Here is a 23,790-nt window from a genome sequence, read left to right on the forward strand (position 1 = left end):
CCTGCACGCCAGGCCGAGGCTCTACCGCTGAGCCAACCGGCCAGGGCCTATGAAATGCTTTCTTTAAGGCCTTGATTTGTATAATGTCCTGTAGACACATAATTGCCCTCCGTACACAAGCATTCATGAACTGAGCGTGTGCTTTGCTTGTGCAGGTGGAAGCCAGTTTGACAACCCGTTCGAGTATGGCTTCACATTCCGGAACCCCGAAGAAGTCTTCAGGGAATTTTTCGGAGGAAGGGACCCGTTTTCATTCGACTTCTTTGGTAAGTTCTTGTCTGGGCTGTTGTCTGCTTGGCCGTCTCCATGACTCATAGGAAGTGGTGATGCCTTTCCTGTTCATTCACTGTTGTCCTTGTCACTTCATTGTGTGTAAGTGGCATGGGAGTTCTTAAACTTTTTCCTTTTCTTTTTTTTTTTCTTTTTTGTATTTTTCTGAAGTTGGAAACCAAAAGGCAGTCAGATAGACTTCCCGCATGCGCCCGACCGGGATCCACCCGGCATGCCCACCAGGGGGCGATGCTCTGCCCATCTGGGGCGTCGCTCTGTTGCAACCAGAGCCATTCTAGCACCTGAGGCAGAGGCCATGGAGCCGTCCTCAGTGCCTGGGCCAACTTTGCTCCAATGGAGCCTTGGCTGCGGGAGGGGAAGAGAGAGACAGAGAAGAAGGAGAGGGGAAGGGGTGGAGAAGCAGATGGGCGCTTCTCCTGTGTGCCCTGGCCGGGAATCGAACCCGGGACTCCTGCACGCCAGGCTGACACTGTACCACTGAGCCAACCGGCCAGGGCCTCCTCTTCTCTTTTTTAATTTTTTTTTTTGTATTTTTCTGAAGCTGGAAATGGGGAGGCAGTCAGACAGACTCCCGCATGTGCCCGACCGGGGTCCACCCAGCATGCCCACCAGGGGGCGATGCTCTGCCCATCTGGGGCGTCGCTCTGTCGCGACCAGAGCCACTCTAGTGCCTGGGGCAGAGGCCAAGGAGCCATCCCCAGCGCCCGAGCCATCTTTTGCTCCAATGGAGCCTTGGCTGCGGGAGAGGAAGGAGAGGGGGAGGGGTGGAGAAGCAGATGGGCGCCTCTCCTATGTGCTCTGGCCGGGAATCGAACCCGGGACTTCCGCATGCCAGGCCGACGCTCTACCACCGCGCCAACTGGCCAGGGCCTCTTCTTCTCTTTTGAAGAGTCTTCTGAATTTATATCTCACATTAAAAAGATGAAGGTTTTTATGGATTCTGTCACTGTGTACGGTCTTCATTAACCTCCTTTTGCCTCCCTACTTAGTGGTCTGGACGTGGGTGGTGGGGGTCAGAAACACTCCTGGCTGCTCTGTAGAACACTGGACTCTGTGACTTGTCTGTGTGGGTTCTGATGAAACCCCAGGCATCACAGTACACAATGTCTGGACCAGCTTTCTCTTTGGTGTGCTGTATGGTTGTGGTCAGTCAGGACCAGAGAGTGTGGTTTGTGGAAAGAGCTCCACTCAGGGCAGCACAGTGTCTGTGGTCAGAGGTTTGGTGTTCTGGAGGAGGCTGTGATGCTACCACTGTTTCATTGTGAAAGGTGGCTTATTCCTTCACCCTGGTGGCCACGAGTGTCTCAGACACAGGCTTTGCTGGGGACTCTCGCCAGTCATGACTGGAGCGTCGGTGTGCCAGGGCTCAGTGCTTCCACCGTCATCTTCACCTTCTGGCTCATTGATGGGTAAGCACATCCCGTGTGAACCCTTGGATAGAGTTTTGCAGCTCTGAGAAGAAAACGCAGTTCTGCAGCCAGATGAGGATGTGATGAGGAGTCATGACATAATGATCGTGTGAGAAGTAGAAAAGTGTGATGTTACCTTGTTTTGTGGATCGCCTGCTGTTTGATGCCAGGCGCCCCAGATGCCGGCTCAGCAGTGGAGATGGGAGACCCCCAAGCCCATCTCCTGGGGGTCTCCAATTCAGTGGCTGCCTTCTTAATTTGCTGCGGTTTCTGTTTATTTCAGAATTCTTCTGAATATCTTCTGCTTTTGAATATGTAAATAATAGCATCTTAAAATTAGAGTTGTAGTGGGATTCTGTGTCTATTTTGTGGCAGTACTGGGGTTTTCCTGGGCGAGCTCATTGAGGTGGATGGATTCCAAGGGCTCCTTTTCTGAGGGTCATACTGTCCTTTAGTTTTGATACTGCAGTAGAGACAGAATGTTAGATTCTGTCTTGTCCTTCTTTGTGCCAGTGTTCTGTGTGCTTGGGGGTGATTGGTGTAGGCCTTGGGTCTAGGACTAAGGTGGCAGCTGGTCCGTGCTGGGCCTCATGCACTGGTGTGGGCTAAAAGCCGGGACATGAGTCGGTTTCTTTCTATTGCTCTCAGATGCTCAGTGTTGATGAATCTTAATAAAACATGTGGGTTGAAGGGTCTTTTCTATTCTTTTTTTTTTAAGTGCATGCAAGGGAGACATATACAGGAAGGGAGAGAGATGAGAAGCATCAACTTGTAGTTGTGTCACTTTAGTTGTTCATTGCTTGCTTCTCATATGTGCCTTGACTGGGGGGCTCAAGCTAAGCCAGTGACCCCTTGTTTAAGCCAGTGACCTCAGTGTCCCAGGTCTATGCTCTATCCACTGTGCCACCACTGGTCAGGTAAAATGATGGCTACCTTAATTTAGTTGAGTTGTCAGGTCCCAGGGATTCTGGTGTAAGTTGCACCAAAAAGCCTTGCAAACCAGCCTTTAAGGGTTTAGTTGCTGTGTGAACCTGAAGACACTGTTACTGTGTTTCCGGCAGTGACCACAGGGTATTGCAGAAGTATACAAAGTGGTCAGGCAGGTGTGTGCAGGACAGCGTGGCTCACACCTCAAGTGGGGGTGTAATTTTTCTGCCACTGCACCCTGCCTTGCATCCTACTGCCTCATGCCCTGCCAGCTGGCACTGCAGCCTGTAGTGGGCAGCTGGTCTGCCCACAGCATGTCTCTCTCGACTGTCTGCATTTCTTTTTGTTGATCGCAGAGTTCCCATTTTCCAGAAAAAATATAGTACTGGTTAATTTCATAGAACTTCAGTAAGTTTAAGCGTATAATTCATGTTTTTAGTGACTGCTCATTGATAACCTGACAATTCAAAACTGTCACGCTAGTCTTGTTTTCAGGAGCATGTGACATCTTCAGGATCCACGTGACACCTGTTCATGTTAGTAGTTTCCTATCTTACCAGTGTCATGCTTGCATATCAATATTCACATTTGACTTTGACAGATTCTTTTATTTATTTAAATTGTACTTATTTTAGAGAGAGGAAGGAGAGATAGGCAGGGCAGGGGAAGAAGCAGGAAGCATCAGCTCATAGTAGCTGCTGCTTTATGTGCCTTGACTAGGCAAGCCTGGGGTTTCAAACTTGCAGCTTTAGCACTCTAGGCTGATGCTTTATCCACTGCACCACCACCACAGGTCAGGCTCAACTAATCCTTTAAAAAATATTTTTGAGATGCCAAGTTTATGAAAAGTTCAAAGTTCTTATACTTGTCCAGAATTACCAGTTTCTCCCTGTGTTATAAATGAATATCTGAACAGTTCCCTTTTTCCCCCCTGAATTATGTTGGAGAAGGCAATCCAGACTTTATGGAGGATGAGTTCCTATGTACCTAAATGTGATCCATGCTGACTTTTTATGTGTCTGTGACAGAGACAGAGAGGGACAGATGGACAGGAAGGGCAGAGATGAGAAGCATCAGTTTTTCGTTGCTTCTACTTAGTTGCCCATTGACTACTTTCTCATATGTGCCTTCTCGGGGGTGGGGAGACTTCAGCAGACCGAGTGACCCTTTGCTCAAGCCAGTGACCGTGGGTCATGTCTAGGACCCTGCGCTCAAGCTGGTGAGCCTGTGCTCAAGCCAGATGAGCCTACGCTCAAGCTGGCAACCTCAGGGTTTTTGTATTTTTTTGAAGTGAGAAGCGGGGATGCAGAGAGACAGACTCTTGCATGCGCCCGACAGGGATCCACCCAGCATGCCCACCAGGGGGCAATGCTCTGCCCATCTGGGCCATTGCTCTGATGCAACTGGAGGCATTCTAGCGCCTGAGGTGGAGGCCGTGGAACCATCCTCAGCGCCTGGGCCAACTTTGCTCCAATGGAAACTTGGCAGCAGGAGGAGAAGAGAGATAGCGAGGAAGGAGAGGGAAAAGGGTGGTAAAAGCAGATGGGTGCTTCTCTTGTGTGTCCTGGCCGGGAATTGAACCCGGGACTTCTATATGCTGGGCCGACGCTTTACCACTGAGCCAAGTGGCCAAGGGCCGACTTTGGGGTTTTGAACCTGGATTCTCTGCATCCCAGTCTGATGCTCTATCCACTGCGCCACCTCCTGGTCAGGCTCCATGCTGACATTTCTCACACTGTGGCAGGGACAGTGTCTATAGAACGTCCACAAAAGGATGTTCCGAACGGTTGTCAGTCCCCATGTGCGGAGCACATCTGTCAGCAATCTGGTCCAGGGTGTGCTGGCTCTGGTGGGATCGGTGAGCCAGTTCTTGGTAGAAGGCTCACGGCTCTGTGGGTGAGCTGCGTCACCATGGCTTCTCTTAAGCTTGCTGTTCTTTTTTTTGGGTTTTTTTTGTTTGTTTGTTTTGGTTTTTTTTGGTATTTTTCTGAAGTTGGAAACGGGGAGGCAGTCAGACAGACTCCCGCATGCGCCAGACTGGGATCCACCTGGCATGTCCACAAGGGGGCGATGCGCTGCTTATCTGGGGCGCTGCTCCATTGCAGCCAGGGCCATTCTAGTGCCTGAGGCAGAGGCCATGGAGCGGTCCTCAGTGCCTGGGCCAACTTTGCTCCAATGGAGCCTTGGCTGCGGGAGGGGAAGAGGGAGACAGAGAGGAAGGAGAGGGGGAGGGGTGGAGCAGATAGGTGCTTCTCCTGTGTGCCCTGGCCGGGAATCGAACCCGGGACTTCTGCATGCCAGGTCGACACTGTACTACTGAGTCAACCGGCCAGGGCCTAAGCTTGCTGTTCTTAATGGAATAATATGTCATAATTCATTTTCTCTTATTGCAGCTTCCCCATAAAACAGTAAAGTTGAGCAAAGATTTCATAAAATGCCTGTGTGTGTTTTTAAGATGACCCATTTGACGAATTCTTTGGGACTCGACGGGGCTCCCGGGGGAACAGGAACCGGAGCTCAGGCTCCTTCTTCTCGGCTTTCAGTGGATTTCCATCTTTCGGAGGATTTCCTTCATTCGAAACAGGTATCAAACCCTCACATTTAGTGTCTGGTGTGTGAACAGAGGAAGTGCTCGTCAGCAGTGTCCCCTTAGGGCAGCGTCGTCTTTTCTGTAGAACAGCCTTGTACACCTGCCAGTATTTCTTTTTCCTTTAGTTGGTTTCAGAGAGAGGGGAGAGAGAAAGGAGTGGAGGAGTGGGAAACAACAACTTATAGTTGTTTCCTGTATGTGCCTTGATCGGGCAAGCCTGGAGTTTTGAACTGGCGACCTTAGTGTTCCAGGTCGATGCTTTAACCACTGTACCACCACAGGTATTTCTTTTTTTAAATTATTTTTATTTATTCATTTTAGAGAAGAGAGACAAAAAAGAGAGAGAGAGAGATGGGGGGGGAAGCAGGAAGCATTTACTCCCATATGTGCCTTGACTGGGTAAGCCCAGGGTTTTGAACCGGCGACCTCAGCATTCCAGGTCGATGCTTGATCCACTGTGCCACCGCCTAGTCAGGCTATATATGTACTTTAATCTTCCCAAGAACATTATACCTGAAAGTCTGTTTCTGCTCTTGCTATTTTTTTTTTTTTTTAAACAGGGACAGAGAGAGGGATAGATAAGGACAGACAGACAGGAACGGAGATAGATGAGAAGCATCAGTCATCAGTTTTTTTGTTGTGACACTTTACTTGTTCATTGATTGCTTTCTCATATGTGCCTTGACCGCTGGCCTTCAGCGGACTGAGTAACCCCTTGCTCGAGCCAGCGACCTTGGGTCTAAGCTGGTGAGCTTTTTGCTCAAGCCAGATGAGCCCGTGCTCAAGCTGGCGAAATCGGGGTCTCGAACCTGGGTCTTCTGCATCCCAGTCCGACGCTCTATCCACTGCACCACCGCCTAGTTAGGCTCTGCTCTTGCTATTAAACAATGAAATTTCTGGTTAAAAGGAGTAGTAGGTTTTGGGCTATTACTGTGAAAGCAGCAAAATAATCCACTTAGTCTCACCAAGTCTTTGTTTATTTAACCTCTTTGGCAATTAAACATAAAAGGAGGCAGAGTCCCAGGGAGGTTCACAGGTAGAGGCCAAGGCGGGGCAGTAACCTGGCCCATGCCCAGTGCGGCCACAAGGACTGACTGTCCACAAGCACAGTGGGCAGCACGCAGTAAAGGCAGGTCAGCAGCTGGGGAGTGGGCACTGGTGGACAAACTTTCACCCCAGGAAGGAGACTCTTCCCGTGGAAGCTTACTGAGATCCTTCTGTCTTTCTGAGTCTGTTTTTGTGTTGAGCGTTCTGTGGTAGGACACGGTAGCGCGCAGCCCATAGTGTTGTCCTGCAAGTGTCTTGCTGGTCACACTAGGAAGGTGGTTCATTTGATCAGATCTTAAGGCAGAGTGCTGTCTTCTAATGTGCTTTTCTCCAGCAGATAGATCCTCAGATGCCATGTGTTAGTGGTAGTGCTCATTTCAGGGAGAATAAAGCACAGCTGGCAAACATGGGATGCAGTCCTCCCTTTGAGAGGCCTTGAGAGTGTCCAGGCTCTCTAGACCTGTCCCGTCCTGGAATAGACGGTGGCCACAGCCACACAGAGATGCCGAGTGGCTAGTGTGGCCCATCCACACCAACACGTGACAAGTGTGGTGAAGCTTGTTCAGGTTTTTGTATTGCTTGTGATGTGGATAATTCTGGATTAAGTAAAATAGTGTTAAAAGTCAATTTTACCAATTTCTTTTTAATTTTTTAATGGTACTGTAAGGAAATTTGAAGTGACGTGTTTGGTTCACATTCTGTTTCTGTTGGCCATTACTGGTTCTAGACAGCAACTGAGCCTAGGTTTAGTTGTGCTTAGGGAGCAGGGGTGTTCATGTCAGTGTGAGCAAGGAAACCAGCTTCAGTGTCACGTGTAGTGTGCTTCAGTGTGACCCATGGACATCAGCGTTTAAAGGTGATGACATCCAGAGTGTGAGTGCCGTTTGAGGATGTTGTGTATGAACTACAGATCCATACTTTTAAGGTAATTATTTGTAGAATTCGTTCTGAAGTCACTTTAGTTTTTTAAGAATTCATATTACTGCCCCTGTGGTCTCATTGCACAGAGAAGGTAAGCAAGTTGGGTTGCTCTTCCGTCTGCGGTGGGGAGTCTGTTCCTGTGAGAGGCACACATGTGCGGCCATCCTGGTCCCTCTGTGAGACTTGGTGCCGAGTAGTTCTCCACAAGTTGGGGGGAACCCACGAGGTCCAGCGCAGCAGGTGTGAGGGCAGGAGGGGAGGTGACCTGAGCAGGAGCTGGTTGTCGGTTGTCTTGCCTCTGGACTCAAAAAAGAGTGTCCTCCACAGCCCTGACCCTGCTGCCCCAGTTGATACCATGCTTACATCAGAGGTTCGCTGTGGGATTCTGAAACTCGGGAATTTTTGCACTAAATACGTAGTCTCCAATCTTCTTTCTCCCTTTATTTCCTATAGGATTTACTTCCTTTGGGTCATTAGGTCACGGTGGCCTCACTGCATTCTCCTCCACGTCCTTTGGTGGTAGTGGGATGGGCAACTTCAAATCCGTGTCGACTTCTACCAGAACAGTTAACGGAAGGAAAATCACTACAAAGAGGTACAGTTATCTCCCACATTCACGTCTGTGATTAGCAGGTGTAATGGTTTTTGAGCGCCACATTGCCTTTCAACCCCAAGGGTGTCAGTATAGGTTATATGTTCAGTCTTGGCACCTGAGAATCTTTTTTAAAACATAATTCGTTTTTATTTTATTTTAATTTATTCATTTTAGTGAGAGGGAGGGGGAAGAGAGGGAGAGAGGAACATCTAGCTGCTTCTGTATGTGCCCTGACTGAGGATTGAACCAGCAACTTCTGTGCTTCAGGACAATGCTCTACCAACCAAGCTATCTGGCCAGGGCTTTGCTTTGTTTTCTTTTAATGTTTAAATGTTTGTTTTTTTTTGACTATAGAGAGAGGAAGGGAGAGAGCAGGAGAGATACAGGAACATCTGTTCTTGTATATGCCCTGACCAGGGATTGAACTGGTAACCTCTGTGCTTCGGCATGATGCTCTGGCCAATCGAGCTATCCAGCCAGAGCACCTGAGAATCTTAATCTTTGAATTAGAGCCTTTCCTTTTAAGTTTTGTTTACTGTTATATATTAGTAGTCGTCTTCACTTAGAGCCACTTTGCACATGCGGTAACATGGTGCTAGTGTTCTCAGTGTACCGCATTGCCAGGGTGGTCAAGCAGGAAACGCCATAGGAGTAAACACTTTGCTGTCCTGATGACAAGCATGTGCGGGTAGGTAACGCTCAGCTACGCGAACTGGAGACACAGCATGTCTGTCCGAGGAAGTGTTTTAAGAAAGATTGTCAGCAGGTTGGTTTCAGCTTGTTTTTTTCCAACTTTGTAATTTCATGTATGGATGTCCATGGCCATTATGTCCTTTAAGATGCCTGTGTGTTCACACGTGTATTTACTTCAAAAGAAAAAGGTTTAAAAGTGCATTTTATCCTCCAGAATTGTCGAGAATGGTCAAGAAAGAGTAGAAGTTGAAGAAGACGGCCAGTTAAAGTCCTTAACGATAAATGGTAAGGAGCAGCAGCTACGCTTGGATAACAAGTAATTCAACGCACGCATGTAACAGACATGTTAACTGTAACAAGCACCACTTCAGGATTAACAGGAACATTTTTTTGAAGATTTCAAATGAACTCGACTTTCAGTGTAATGGTACCTAATCTAAAGTATTTATACACAGCTCATCGGAGCCCTGTTTGTCATAGACTTCTGAGTTTATTGTTGGGACCACATGATAGAATCTTTTTTTTTTTTTTTTTTTAAATTTTGACTTTAAAATTGTTGTAAATCTCTGTATGCACTTTGCTTTTTTATTAATGTAATCCAAGGTGGCCGTGACTTCCGTACACTAACACCAGCACGGACCTGCTTTTCATTGTGTGTGAACCGTGAGCCACATAGTGTCAGCCTGCTGAAGTTAACATTGCCAGGACGAATCTTCCACAAAGTAATTTCAGTTCTTTCCAGTATTTAGTCGTGAGCGGTATTAATGCATCTATGGTACTACATTTCTGGTTTAATAAAAATTGAGGATGTGTCTAGTTGTGCATGAATGCTGGCAACTTAGTAAGTTTTGACAATTGTTTAAATATGTAATGTTAAGTTTAGGTTTAAAAAGTAATGCTGGTAATCTGGGTCTTTGTTATTTGCTTAAAAAAAAATAAATGCGATGTGTTTGGTGCATTCTTTCCTGAGGGGGCCTGCAGCCTCCTGTGTGTGATTCTGTGCCTGGGCCTCCCCTGCTTTCTGTCCGTCCTGGGCACTGAACTGGGCACCTACCCGTGTTCAGGGCCGTGATAGTTTTTTCAGGATTTTTGGAGAGTGCGTGAAGACCTTCCTGTGTACATATAGAATGGTTAGCGATTTATGGAACATTCCATTAATCGGGAATGACAAACAACTAGATAGTTATTTTTGCTTTCCCAAAGTATGCTCTGGTTTCTAGGTTCATGTGATGCCAGCCTCAAGACGCATGGCACATGCTAGGGTGCCGTAGATGGGGCAGTCTCTGAGGTCTGACACCACCCCCTCTGATGCCTAGGGTCCAGGCACAGGGGTGTGACTAGGACTTTGGTTATGTTTAAACCCCACCCGGTTTTGTTGTGGCAGCAGGATGGAACTGTTGGAAGGATTTTGCCCGTCAGATGTAGTCTCCATGGGAAAGCATGTGGAAATTGCTCATGGTTCTGTCCAGTCTGAATGTGTTGTCACTGAAAGCAAGTAAAAGTATTATAGAGTCTCATAGAGACTATAAGTGTTAAAAGGCAGTTGAACTCAGGAAAACTAAACAGTGCTCATGTGTTGTCTCAGCCCGAGAACCTGCAGACAAGGCAGAGGTATGGGACCTTACGTGCAGGAGTGTATGGTGCCCATGTCACACACTAAAGTTTTATTACCGGTAAGCTGCTTTTCATTCATAGTGTTCATGTAGATGATCTCCCTGTTGTGTGAGAATCCTCAAGTAAACACCCAGACCACTGTGGAGTTTTATATTTTCCACGAGAGGGGGAAATAAACCCTTTGGTAGGGAAGTCAGATGGTCCCCCCTAGGGACACCAGGTGAGTGAGCAATCTGCCCCACGATGGTTGGATATTAGAACGCATTTCACGGTAGTGGTTTTCCATTTGTGGACATGCTGGGTCTTCGAGACTGTCTTTTAGGCCGTACAGATATTCCCCTATCCACTCCCTCGTGTTTCCTCATCTAACCGTTAGTATGGGGAGGCATCTTGCTCCCAGGAGTCTGCATTCAGGAGTTCCTGCTATGGGATTAGGCTCTTGCTGCTGCTGGTTTCTTCCTGTGGGAAAGGGCACGGCCAGGGCAGTGCTGAGTATCCGACGTGAGTTACCAGGATCTTGCCGTGCAGGGGGTCAGGCCCAGGTGGTGAGTGTTTGTCTTTGCTCTGTTTAGAAGTCCCCAAGTTGTCTGGTCTTGGCATGTTGTCTAGTTACTGGTATCTTTCTTTTTGTGTTTTTCTGAAGTGAGAAACAGGGAGGCAGACAGACTCTCACAGGCAACCGACCGGGATCCACCCGGCATGCCCACCAGTTAGCGATGCTTTGCCCATCTGGGCCATTGTTCCGTTGCAACCGGAGCCATTCTAGTGCCTAAGGTGGAGGCCATGGAGCCATCCTCAGCGCCTAGGCCGACTTTGCTCCAATGAAGCCTTGGCTGTGGGAGGGGAAGAGAGATAAGAGAGGAAGGAGGGGGAAGGGTAGAGCAGAATGATGCTTCTCCTGTGTGCCCTGACCCGGAATCAAACCCAGGACTTGCACATGCTGGGCTGATGCTCGACCACTGACCCAGCCGGCTTGGGCCACAAACGAACTTGTTTTATTTATGTGAATTGAGCTGTGTGTCTCAATCCACGTAAGTTAGAATGTTGGTCCTGTGATGTGCCTTTTCCAGGTTTGTTTCAATTGTTTATTGTGGCATTCTCGGTCCATCTTGATAAAAGTCGCACTTCAATCACAGTCCCATTACTTTGGCAGTGGAGACCCAGCAAGCAAGCAGGTGGCTCACCTCCGGGGCCAGTGGATGCCCTGCGACTGTTGGTCACCTTAGGTTCTAGAGTCATTTGGATGTGAATTGTACTTCAGTACCTGTAGTTGGCAGGAACCGGTTTTCCTCCCCTTTGTCCTCAGCAGTTCTATCTCCCTACTTCCTCTAAAACAGATTCTGATTCTGTCCTGAGCCCCATCAGCTGAGGTAGGGTGAGTGGCCCTGAGACCCCTGGGAGAGGGTGTGGCTTCAAGTCCCAATGTGTTCTCAGCACTTTACTGCACTGTTCCCCTTCCAGGTATGTGCTGGGAGTAGGGACAGAGCAGGGCCTGAAGCTGAGGGACCTCAGACAAGTCCAGTGTTGGGCTTTGCAGGCAAATGGTCTACAGATGAGAAAGTGGAGGCTGATGTGCCTCTGTCTCCCATGGTTTTCAGCCCTCAAACCATCCCTGCCCTCAGAACGTGACGATGGGAAGGGAAGCCAGCTAATAGGCCCATTCTAGGCACTGGTAACTTGGTTAGCACAATGGCCCTCTCTGGCAGAGCTGTAATTCCAGCTTTGCAGATAAGGCCCCAGGGGCCTGGCCTCACCAGGGCCTGTTGCTCATTCTGGGATCTGGCTGCATAGATGTCCTCGTGAGGCCTGTGCCTAGAACTACACCCTGAGGGCCACCTGTCTGCATGTTGTAGGAAGTTGCCCAGCTACAGTCTAGTAACCAGCTTTTTGCCTTCCTGTGAGTAAGCGCTGGCTGTCTGAATACCCATGATGTTCAGGACAGACCAGTGGCCATCAGGCTTTTATTTTTGTTATATTTTATTTTTTATTTTTTTACAGATAAAGAGAGTCAGAGAGAGGGATAGATAGAAACAGACAGAAACAAAGAGAGATGAGAAGCATCAATCATTAGTTTTTCATTGCAACACCTTAGTTGTTCATTGATTGCTTTCTCATATGTGCCTTGACCGTGGGCCTTCAGCAGACCGAGTAACCCCTTGCTCAAGCTAGTAACCTTGGGTCCAAGCTGGTGAGCTTTGCTCAAACCAGATGAGCCCGCGCTCAAGCTGGCAACCTCGGGGTCTTGAACCTGGGTCTTCAGCATCCCAGTCTGGTGCTCTATTTAATGCGCCACCACCTGGTCTGGCACCAGGCTTTTATTTTTATTTATTTTTTATTTTTGTATTTTTCTGAAGTTGGAAACGGGGAGGCAGTCAGACAGACTCCCACATGTGCCCGACTGAGATCCACTTGGCATGCTCACCAGGGGGCGATGCTCTGTTGCACCTAGAGCCATTCTAGCACCTGAGGCAGAGGCCACAGAGCCATCCCCAGTGCCCGGGCCAACCTTACTCCAATGGAGCCTTGGCTGCGGGAGGGGAAAAGAGAGAGAGAGAGAGAGAGAGGAAGGAGAGGGAGAGGGGTGGAGAAGCAGATGGACTCTTCTCCTGTGTGCCCTGGCCAGGAATCGAACCCGGGACTTCTGCACACCAAGCCGACGCTCTACCACTGAGCCAAACGGCCAGGGCCTCTTATGTGTTCTAGACTTTCTTCCTCTTCCAGGTCCCTCCTTCCGTCCCTGTTCCCAGCACCACTGCCCTTTTCTAGGATGTGGCCTCCCCGTGGTGTCATTTCCCATGTGACCTTTTCCCCATTGTTTGGAGAGAGCAGTGGCATCGGTCCTCACTTCTGACCACTCTGCTTTGCCTTCTGTGTTTGTCGTCACCATGTCTTGTATCCATGATCTAGCTTGCTGTTATAATCTCTCTACCTCCCCTGGCGTGCGACAGGTTTTGGTCTTGTGCCTACGTCATCTTGTGTCCCACTCTTTATGTCTCCGTGTCCAAGTCACATCACGGTCGGTACTGATTCCTATGCCTGGTACCCTGATAGCTGCGCGCTGGCCCTCCCACACATACTGTTTTTTTCCTCTGCATCCGTGTTTGCAGGGCCTGTGGTTAGCATCACTCACCTGTGTCAATGGGTTCTGTGTGCACCCCTGAGCTCTGTGCCAACAGGAGCACCCGCGCGCTGGAATGCAGTTTGTGGGCACATACCTGGCCCTTGGTATTTGAAGGCATCTCTCGATGGGCCCGTGATACATTTTTGGACAATGTTAAGTAATCTCAAATTGGGTGGTATTCAAACTCTGACAAAGTGTTGGGTTACTGCCCCACCCCCCAGGAAAAAAAATGACCCCCACACAACCATGGCTCCTGATTGTACAAATTTGGGAAGAGTGACTGTTGTTTTCTGTGGAGGTTTGTTTTCATTTGCGTGTTATCAGCCATGCTTCAGTGCTGTGTTCTCCATTTGGGGAAAGAGCGAGACATTTGCTGTGACACTGAGCGTGCAACAGCTGCTGGAACATTCCTCTCATAGCTGCTTGATGACCACAGTGTACTCTGGCCCCACTACGGCAGGCTGTGTTTTTATTTTTAAATTTTATTTAACTGGGTGATACACGGCAAGGTGATTTCTGCTATATTAAATTTTCCAAATGCAAAAAACGACCTGTTAAGACCAATGTAAACTTTATATGTTTTAATAGTTTGTTTACACCCAGGAAGGGGTAGCAGAGATTACACCAACACAGTAAATTCTGTATGGGTTGTAGAATTAGATGCGACTTATTTTTGTAATGTGTATTACTGCCTTTCCGTAGTACAGACTGCCAACTTCACACTTTTTAATGGTAAATTTCCATAAAAGGAGGGATGGTTTAGTAATCAATAGGGTAGAATGGGAAACTGGTGTTGGGTGTGGCAGAGATCAGTGGTTTTATTTTGTAGAGTTTTCAGTTATTCTGAGAGGCACTGTGTGGATGGTGCACCTTGATTTTGATTTCTTGATGGGTAGCATGCGGTGATGGTGGCTGGTGCTGGAGCAGTGAGTACGGCTGGGGATCCTCCACTATTGTCTGCTCTGTGCCGCATGCACATTACCACTGCCAACACTGTCCACTGCACTTAACTTGAGAGACGGGTTGTGAGGTTGATAGTGAGGTGCTTGTAATGGGGAAATGCAGGTGGATACTCTTGAGTTGGCTTGTCAAGGCGATCCTAAATTTCTCAGAGGTGGGGCTGTAAGAACTAGCCAGTGTGGCTGGTACCTGGTTGCGGGTCTCTGCCCCAAGCGTACTGACTCACCTCCTGCTGCTCAGCACACTACAAAGAGCAGTTGGGGGTCCCCACACCCCACACTTAGATACCGTTGAGCTTTGTTTGATTAGATGAGATGTCCATCAGGCCATAAAGACTTCCTGGAAATGGTGTGTATGGCAGGTCTGCTGTCCTGGGCCTGTCTGGGCTCTGGCTTCAGTGGCCTGTGCTATTTGCTTCTCAGGAAGTTAAGCAAAGCTGATAACCTGTCCCTTGCTTTGAAATTGTGGTATAGTGAAATTGGCTTTGAACATATGGGACTTACTCCTGTGTGAAGCTCCTTTTGTTATCACGAGGCACAGGCAGTGGGGGCTGCTTCACACATATGGCGGCACCAGGACCGGTTCTGAGTCCTCACTTTTCCAGGTAGGCTCTTGTCTCTGATGACAGTTGTGTGCACTGTGCTCTTACGTACTGGTGTCCAGACGGAGCAGGACTGAAGTCTGCGTGGCAATCCATAGACATGGACTCTGCTCCCTGCTCTGAGGAGCCCTGTCCTCATGGGGCATGCTGTGTGCTTGCTGCCCATTGGGCTGGAGGTGCTGCAGTGGAGTTCTTACCTTTTGGGCTGGACTTCTGTCAAGGAGGCTCGGCCGTTTGCAGCACCGTCTTGAGGGGATGCTGTGGGTATTGCGTGCCAGGAGTGGGGTCGGTTTCTGTCGGCTGTCACAGGTGTTCAAGGGCTAAGCGCCAGAGTGGTGCGGGCTCTTATGGCTCACCTGTGAGATTGAGTCCTGAGTGAGGGGTGCTATACCTTGAAAGGGACATGCTGGTCTCCCCGACAAGTCCCCGTGCATGCCACATCTCATCACTCCTGTCTTGCTGGGGCTCTGTGGGACTTGGACCGAGCGTGCCGTTGAAAAGTAGGTGCTTTGCTGGATGCTGGGGTCTGAGGGCTGCAAAGGAACACTAACGGGAAAGTTCCAACTCAGACGCCATTCTGGAAGCTTCTGTCACAGCACTAGCCTGCCAAGACTAGCATGTCCGTACTCACTAAACAGCAGGTAGTCCAGCTCCTAGGGCCCCTTGTGGTTTCTGGCCCCAGCCCCAGAGGACAGGCTGTGCTCTGGAAACTGAGGCAGAGGCTTGTTGCCACAGGAAACAGTCCTTTGTTCCTGGAAGCTTGCAGGATGCGGGTCATGTGGGAGGGTGGCCACGTGGACAGTGGTTGGAGGACGGTGGACAGGTGATTCTGGAACACGACTAAGCATAAAACCTGCAGTCTCAGGAGGGTATTAGAAAGCCCGCCTTGTGCCCCTCTGCTATTATAGGCATGCTGTGCGGGCCTTCCTGTGCATGGGGCTGTCCCAGCACCACTCCCCAGTACAGGAGCACACAGTGGTCAGAGTCAGTATTGTGCTGACACCCCCATCACTGGGTACAGGTGGGCCCTGGCAGCAGAGCCACCTCTATTCTGGCCACCCTGTTCTTGAAGAGACCCAAGGGGCATCTGTGGACAGCAGTTGGAGAATTTGTGGGGACCTTTACAAAGCTCTGTGTTGCCAGTCTGTGTCCTGGGGTAAGAAAACTAGCCCTTCATAATGGCCCAGGCTGCGGTGGGCAGAAACTGTGCCCTCCTTCATGTGGTGGGTGATGGGAGGTGGTTTGTCTGCGACTCTGGTCACAGCTGGGGCGTTCACGGCAGGCTCTCCTGGTGAGACCAGGGCCTGCCAGTGCCACAGCTGTTGAACTAAGTGTGTGTGTGTGGGCCCTTGGCCTTGACACTTAAAGTGACAGGATCGTCCTTATTAAGACCCCTTTTCTCAATCTCGAGTGGAATACAGGCGTCACCTCAGCTCAGTAATGCGTTGAGGCAGTGGCCTTTTTCATAAGCCCGTCAGCACCTAGTAACGTGCATACGATGGCTGAAGTGGCCTGGTGGATCCATGTGTGGGTGTGTGCAGTGTCCAGCAAAGGCTTCTGTGCGAGGAGCGGCGGTTGTCTGGTCTCAACCTCCACTGCTACTTCCTTCCCCTAATGGTTTTCCTGGTACCCAAGATACTCAAGTTTCACGGGGAACCTTGTGGGGTCCATGACTTGATTGTCCTTGCTCCAGACTCCGGATCATTGGAGCTCCTAGCGTGGCTGGGAGGGGCCTGCAGAGCCAGGAGGTCACCATGTCCTCAAGGTTGACCATGCAGGTAAGTCAGGGGCACTCGGCGGTGTGTCCCAACCGTGCTTCTCTGGCTCATGTGGAGGCCAGGACTGCAAGCCCAGGTTTCAGCCCTGGCCACACCAAAGGACGCAGAGTAGGGCCGGAAGGAAGGCAGGCTTTGAGGAGGTGGAGCTGGGACTGGACTAGGGTAGGAGGAGGGGCCCAGGAGCAGAGGCGAAGGGACACTATTTCCTGTCACTATGAGACCTTGGGCAGATGGAACAAGTGAGATCAGAGGGCTGCCCGTCCCTGTCATCTGTACCCCTGTCATGGGTCACCAAGGCCTGGCCTCTCCCAGAATAGCACACACCTGTCCCTCCTGGTGAGCATCTCTTCTAAAGGGGGGATGCTCTCCTGGATCAGTGGTTTAGCTGCTGTGTGAGCGCCGAGGGCAGCCAGGTACCAGGCAGAGCGGGGAAAGTACCTCTTTTGCCCTTTCGTTGGGTGTTGCTGTGGAGTGTCTGTGTGTTTGTGTATTTGGGGTGTTTTCAGGTATCAAGCTGAACATTTTCTAACAGACCGCAAACACAACATACACAGTGGCTGTGGCAGCACGTCTTGGGCCTGGTGAGTAGAGCTGGCTGAGCAAGGGGACACGTGATGTCAGAGCCGACCCCAAACTGGGCGTGTCTCTTCCAGACAGTGGCTCATGTGGCCTAGGCTGGTGAGTGAAGCGGCAACAGCAGAGCTTGTGGAGGTCACTGTTGTGTGTGCAGAACTCAGTGACAGTGCTCATGAACATTGGGCTCCCACGAGCTGTGTGGGGGACAAGGCCACCCCCTTTCTTGTCTGTGACTGCAGGGCTGCAGGGACCCCTGCTAGTGAGGTAAGTGGGACAGGTGAACTCAAACTCCTGGAAGGTCCCCCACGTCACACATCTCTGCCTTTGTGCAGCTCGGAGCAGCCAGTGGCACAGCCATGCTTGATTTAGATACCTGAAACGTTAAATTCCTCTCAAATGTTACCCTTGGGCAGACCAAGGGTAGTTGTAAAGCTCATGGAAATTACTAGGTGTGACTGCCTAGAGGCAGGGAGTGGGTGACTAACCTTCAGAGGGGTAACCCAAGGGCCAGCACCTTCTGCTGTCATATCCGTGAGACCGAGTGTGTGCTTCCCACCTGGGTAGACAGGGCTGGACATGTCACCTGGGTAAGGTTCTGTGTAAATTTCTCCCACTGTGTGCCCACCTTCGGAGAGCTACAGTGACAGGCCCTGAGCACAAGACTCAGCCGGAGCACCTGTGGCCACCATGTCCCTCCCAGCTCCCGACTGCACCTCAGATGTGGCTGTGGATGCCAAGTCTCCCCATGACTGCTTTGTTCACAGCACTGCCAGAGGCTTAGTGTTCCGGGAGTGGCCTATACCCTGGTGCTGTCCTGGGCCTGGCTCCACAGGCATGTGCTCAGGACCTGATCTGAGTGGGAAGTGTGTGCAGTGGAGTGGGAGCTGCCTCAGAAGGAGACGTGAGGTCCTGGGGTGTCCCGACACCAGTGACTGCCGGTGTTCCCACCCAGTGCCCAGATCAGCTTGCTGAAACATCTCCTGACAGAACTGGTTTCCTTTTGTGCGGGGTGGGGGGCGTACGTGTCATGCACATCTGAGGTTGTATAAAATTGATATGGAGGCTTAATCAGGAAAAGCCCTGAGCTGTAAGCCGCAGACTTTAGGCTAGCTGAGCTATTCTTGTTTCTCAGGAAAGAGCTTCTGTGCTTAGTGTGGGTGACATCTTGGGTAGCTCCCTTCTCAGACCAGCATGCTCTGGTCCCTAGTGCTGCTGCTGCTGAGGATGTGCCCTAGGACCCCGAGGGGCAGGGTCCTGTGAGGACTTTGGGCATCCTGATGTGTCCTGTGGTAATGCTGTAGGTTAAGGCACCACCCACCTCTTACCAGCATTGTACCCGGTCCTCAGCCACTAACAGACCAGTTCAAATGACTGGAATTGTAAAAGCCCTTTAGATGACATTCTTTTTAAAAGTTCATTGCAGGAGGGTCTTGGTGAACAAACAGTTGTTCTCCGTGGAGAAAGTAGGGAGGGCAGGCAGCCAGTGTGGGACACAAGATGCTGTGCTTGGGACAGTGCCTGTGGGCGTCTTGCTTCAGGTGACCTGGGGCAGGGAGCTCTAAAAAGGGGAGTCTGAAATGATGGACATTACCACTTATTCTTTTACTGGCTTCCTAGTTGCAACTGAAAGTGTAAAACTTACGGTTTTGGCATGATGAGGACTGTCCCTGGCAGGATCTGTGTCCAGTGTGGCAGACTGCAGTGTTGTGGGTTCTCTGCATGTGTGCAGGTGGGGCAGGCACGTGGGCAGGCCTCCCCGGCTAGCACCTCCCTTCTCACGCTGACTTGAATGTTCAGTGGATGGGCAGTGTCTGTAGGGTGTGGGCTCTAGATTCAAAGTTGCCCAAAGATGAGACCAAAAGCTGGACCCAGAGCCTTGTCCAGGGCTGCACTGCTGGGCTGAGTCTGAGGACCTGGCAAAGGGATCCAGCCGTGGGTCTTGACAGGACTTTGGGGTTGGGGTGGGTTCCACTTGGTCGTTTTCCTCTCAGGTGACGTCAGGCCCCAGCAGTGCACCTGGGGCAGTTGAGGCCGCCAGCTCAGCGAGGATGGCGTCCCACAGTGGCCACCCAGGAAGGGAGGCCGCAGCAGCCTGTGTGTGGCCCTCCCGTGGTGCCCACCTCATGCCTGTCTCTGTGTCCTTTCAGGTGTGGCTGATGAGGAAGCCTTCCTGCAGGAATGCCAGCTCCGAGGCCAGCAGGCGCTGCCTGCACAGCTCACCAGCACCAGTGCCCGCCCGCCAAGGGCCCACAAGCCCACCCCGCTTCCCAAACACACGTCCCCTCCCTATGTCGGTGAGGAAGAGGATGAACCAGGCCGACACAGGGCCACCAGCAGCTGGGACACCTCCATGTTCTCAGCAGGTGTGCAGAGGGGAACTGAGGCAGAGCGTCCCCACAGGGACACATCTCTTACCACCCAAGGCCAGCGGGGACAGAAAACGGTGCTGTGCTGTTGTGTCCTGACCTGAGGGGCGGGGGTGGGGCTGGTCAGCCAGCCTGGCAGGTGCTACAGGAGCACCTTCCACGACATACCTCACAATTAAAACGGGGTATCAGCCTTCTGTGATGGTATGAAGTGTGTTGTCTTGGTCACAGATGACAGAATTGCCAGGTACTGCTTTACCCTAAAATGCTCCTTTTTGGAACTTGGATGGTAACGTGCCTCGAACAGTTTTAGTGCCACCTTGTTTGCCATTCTTCCACCCTTTGTGCCTGTATGGTGTTTGGTTAAACATAGAACTACACAGCCTACTGGGTGTGGGCCTGGTGGCCTTGACCTCTGGCACTGCCCTCATCTGGTTTCTAGACTTGTAATCTGTCATGGCCCGATGGGTCTTTGATGTAATTTCCCATAAAAGGTTCTGGGTGGTCTCTGAGGGCACAGCTGTGCTTTAGGTTTGACCACAGGGAGTCACTGAGCTCACTGCAGATTGTGTGTTGGAGGAAGAGGTTCATGCTTGATTCTGTATCTGGGTGACTGTGAGGTGACCTCTGTGGACCTCGTTTGAAGCTGTGTTGTCTCAGATTCCTCTCCCAGAACTTCCTGTTGGAAACCAGTCCCTTAACACACCTCCTGGTCCTTCTCAGAGCCCAGGTCCTAGGGCAGAAGGGAACATCCATCTCCCTGGAAGTAGTGTCCTGGGGCTTTGGCCATGGCATAGAGCCTCCACCCCTGAGCCTTTTCAGTACAGTTGAGAGAGACGGACCATTGGAAGGGCCACGTGATCCAGGAAGACCCCACTTGGCCTTGAGTGGATGTGGGTTGTTTGCCCAGGATTCATTGTCCCCTGTAGGAGCTGAGTGGCCCTCAGGCTGGGTGAGGGACCCCAACATTCAGGGGTCTTGCCCAGGGGTAGGATTGTTGCTCCATTTCCCTGAACAAGCTCCATTTGACAGGGACTGAAAATTTTGTCTGTGGCGTCAAGTTGGAAGGACACCCTAAGTCTTCTAGGTCAGGATGTCCTAGTTCCCAGGAGTGAGTGAGGTGTTGGACCTGCCTGGCAGTGTCATGGCTGAACACAGCCAGTCTCCCGGGACCAAAACTGTATCCTGAGCTCAGTGTGAGACCCCCGTTCCCACACTGTGCCTGTAGAGTGAAAGACACTTTGTCACCTGCTGGAGCATCCTGAGAAAGTCAGAATTGGCAGGAAAAAGCAAGTCCTAAACTCTCGTTTCTGTCAGTGTCTACCACTGGGTCCCTCCTGGGTACCATCATCAAGTGGGGACAACTATAATAGTCAGCAATGCCGAAGGGCTGGTGGCCTGCCTCACACCCTGCAGCTTCCTTGCTCAGTGGGGACTAGAGCACCTCTGGGAGTGTTTCTGAATGCTGTTAGAGTTAATTATTTTTTGTTGTTTTCGAATCAAGTCATGAGAAGGCTGATTTGCAGATGTGACTCCTAGCAGTGTGCCGTGAGCACACGTCAGAACCCAGGGGTAGGATTCTTCATTAGACATGACAAAGCCTCCCTGAAGGAAGAGTCAAGAAACTGAGTCATTTGGGAAGACTGCAGGTAAAAAATTCCAGAGTTTGATGCTGAGCTGGTGATGGCTCGAAGGACAATGACACCTGGTGTCTGGGCATCTCTGTCCCATGAACAGGTGGGCTGGGCTCCCCATCCTGCAGACACGGGATGCTCCTGCTTCAGGCTGGGGTCCTTCCATTTAGGTGGCTCCCATGTGACCTGGATGGGTCACCCAGTTATCTTCTGGCTATGTTACCAGACTCGGGTAGTATTCCTTAAAAAGAAGCACATATAAGAAACCTGGTTACCCAAGAAGTTATCCCTGCTTCCACCACTTGATCAAACGCAGCGCAGATGTCCCTGGCGCAGGGACAGTGCCGCGTGGAGGCAGCCGGCAGTTTCTGGGAGGAACTGTTGTGGGCAACAGCCGAGCTCTCAGGAGGTGCACTCCCCAGACATGGACTTGGTTGCTGGAGTGAGCAGCTCCCGTATTTGTAGTCATGTAACTCAGCGTTGGGTGCAGCGGGAGGACTGGTGGGAAGTGGGGGGACTCTGGTGTGACTATGGCCCCTGGTCGGGGTTCGGGCTGCTTGGTGGGGCACAGGCAGCAAGCAGATGAAGCGGTGTGGGCCCCAGTTGCTGGCATTTAATGTCTTAATGTGCTCTTGCCTTAGAAGTCTAACCCTTTTAACTGGCTTGCTCCATTTGACATTAGAGGGTGTCCATGGTCTTGGCTCACCTCAGGAGCCAGCAAATCGTAAAGGAACACGTTGAAAAGGGCAGCACTTTTCACTCATGAATCACACCTTCCTACAGGTGTGGCTGTTGAGGGAAGCTAAAAACTATTCCACGTGAAAAAAACCCCAGGAAGGAAGAGTTGATCCTTAATTCTCTTTCCTGGGACACCTCCCCACACTTGTGAGACTAACAGCTGGGCTGGTTGGCGCTGCTTGGAGTTTGGGTAACTTCCCTCAGGGAAACTAATTAGTCTACGCTTCTCCACTAAGAGTGTAGAGCTGCTCTGGACAAACTCTTTTTCTGTGAGGGCTTGAGGACACTGGCTGTGACACCATCCCCAGAGGACAGAGCCTGCCTTTCCTAGGGAGCTCAGGGCACAGGAGGAACTGTATTTTCTTGTTTTGTCTTTCCAATTAAACATTGAACATTGTAAGTTAATACCAAAGTAATTCTGTCCTATGTGCCCTCTGCAGCCCCACCCCTGGCAGACCCAACACCATTTCTGCGCCACCTCTCAGGGTGTTGGGGTTTTAACCCCTGCCTTGTGACCCTGTTTCTTTTTTTTGGATTTTATTTATTCATTTTTATTGAGGGGAGGCAGAGAAGGGGAAGGAGCAGGAAGCATCAACTCCTGTATGTGCCTTGACCAGGCAAGCCCAGTCAAGCAACCTCCGTATTCCAGGTTGACGCTTTATCCACTGTGCCACCACAGGTCAGGCGACCTTGTTTCTTTACAATTCAAGATTCCTTCACATCAGAAAGGACCGGGTTTTCCCATGAGCACCTTACCTCTTGGTTTGGGGCACTGGTTGGAGCTGGTTTGGCTGATGGGTTAGGGACCCGGATGGCCACACTGGTTGGTAGAAGCAGGTGCAGGTGGTGTGACACACAAGACTGTCCCAGGCTTGGGAGGGTTGGTGGGTGCAGAGCCCGGACCTCTGCATGCTCCCAGACACCAGCTTTCTACACCGTGCTCCCCTCAGCCTGAGAACTTTGACACAAGTGCTGTCGCAGGTCGGGGCTGTCAGAATCAAATGTCTGTTTTCTTACATGATTTTAAAGAAATCTGACCATTCAGTGGACTCCACACCTGCTGCTGGCTCCCTGAGCCTCTGGTCTGGAGCTGGGTGCCGTGTGTCCGTTGTGCCCCAGTTGCAGGGGATGGGTAACTGCTGGGGGAAGGGGTTCAGCTTCACGGTCATTAAGTTCCTCTGGTTTGTCTGTGGTCTCAGCACTGAGAAATGCCTGTTTAGTAAGAGTGAGTGGGGAGCCCATCGCCTGTCCTGTGTTCATGGCGCCTCTGCAACCCTACACCAGGAACCTTTGGGCACTCCTGTCCCATCAAAGCCAACCCAGGCTAGTTCCAGGGTTTATTTTTTTGTTTTGTATTTTTCTGAAGTTGGAAACAGGGAGGCAGTCAGGCTCCCGCATGCGCTCAACCGGGTCCACCCGGCATGCCCACCAGGGGGCGATGCTCTATTGCAACCAGAGCCATTCTAGTGCCTGAGGCAGAGGCCACAGAGCCATCCCCAGCGCCCGGGCAAACTTTGCTCCAATGGAGCCTCGCCTGCGGGAGGGTGAGAGAGACAGAGAGGAAGGAGAGGGGGAGGGGTGAAGCAGATGTGTGCCCTGGCCGGGAATCGAACCTGGGACTCCTGCACGCCAGGTCGACGGTCTACCACTGAGCCAACCGGCCAGGGCCTAGTTCCAGGTTTTTTCCACAGAAGAAGGACCCTCTGGGCCCAGCTGTGGCCCACCTGACCCCAGCTCCATTCCCCCTCTAACCTGTAACCACCTCCGGTGCATGACACAGCGCAGGTTCCCCAACAGTTCTGCTTCCATGTCTGTCCTTTGGAGAGTGTTGTCTTCCTCTGTCCTGTTCTGACGTCACTGCTCCAGGCCCTCATGTCACCTTAGGGTTGGCGTGGCAAGCAGTCCTCAGGCATCTGCACAGCTCAGCCC

General features: G+C 50.9%; 1 protein-coding gene across 5 annotated transcripts in view; it reads left to right on the forward strand.

The window, feature by feature from the left end:
* Positions 1 to 23,790, forward strand: part of DNAJB6 (DnaJ heat shock protein family (Hsp40) member B6) — a 50,837-nt gene that overhangs the window by 24,323 nt on the left and 2,724 nt on the right. For 4 of the 5 annotated variants that reach the window (XM_066234546.1, XM_066234548.1, XM_066234547.1 and 1 more), the window contains 5 exons: positions 156 to 266; positions 5,083 to 5,211; positions 7,639 to 7,780; positions 8,688 to 8,758; positions 19,271 to 19,686. In XM_066234546.1, the coding sequence (XP_066090643.1) occupies positions 156 to 266; positions 5,083 to 5,211; positions 7,639 to 7,780; positions 8,688 to 8,758; positions 19,271 to 19,593 (776 nt within the window). In that variant the 3' untranslated portion in view covers positions 19,594 to 19,686. Of the gene's footprint in view, positions 1 to 155; positions 267 to 5,082; positions 5,212 to 7,638; positions 7,781 to 8,687; positions 8,759 to 19,270; positions 19,687 to 23,790 lie in introns of those variants that run through there. The other variant, XM_066234550.1, reaches the window with a different exon arrangement.

The sequence above is a fragment of the Saccopteryx bilineata genome, chromosome 6 (assembly GCF_036850765.1).
Source record: "Saccopteryx bilineata isolate mSacBil1 chromosome 6, mSacBil1_pri_phased_curated, whole genome shotgun sequence".
NCBI lineage: Eukaryota > Metazoa > Chordata > Mammalia > Chiroptera > Emballonuridae > Saccopteryx > Saccopteryx bilineata.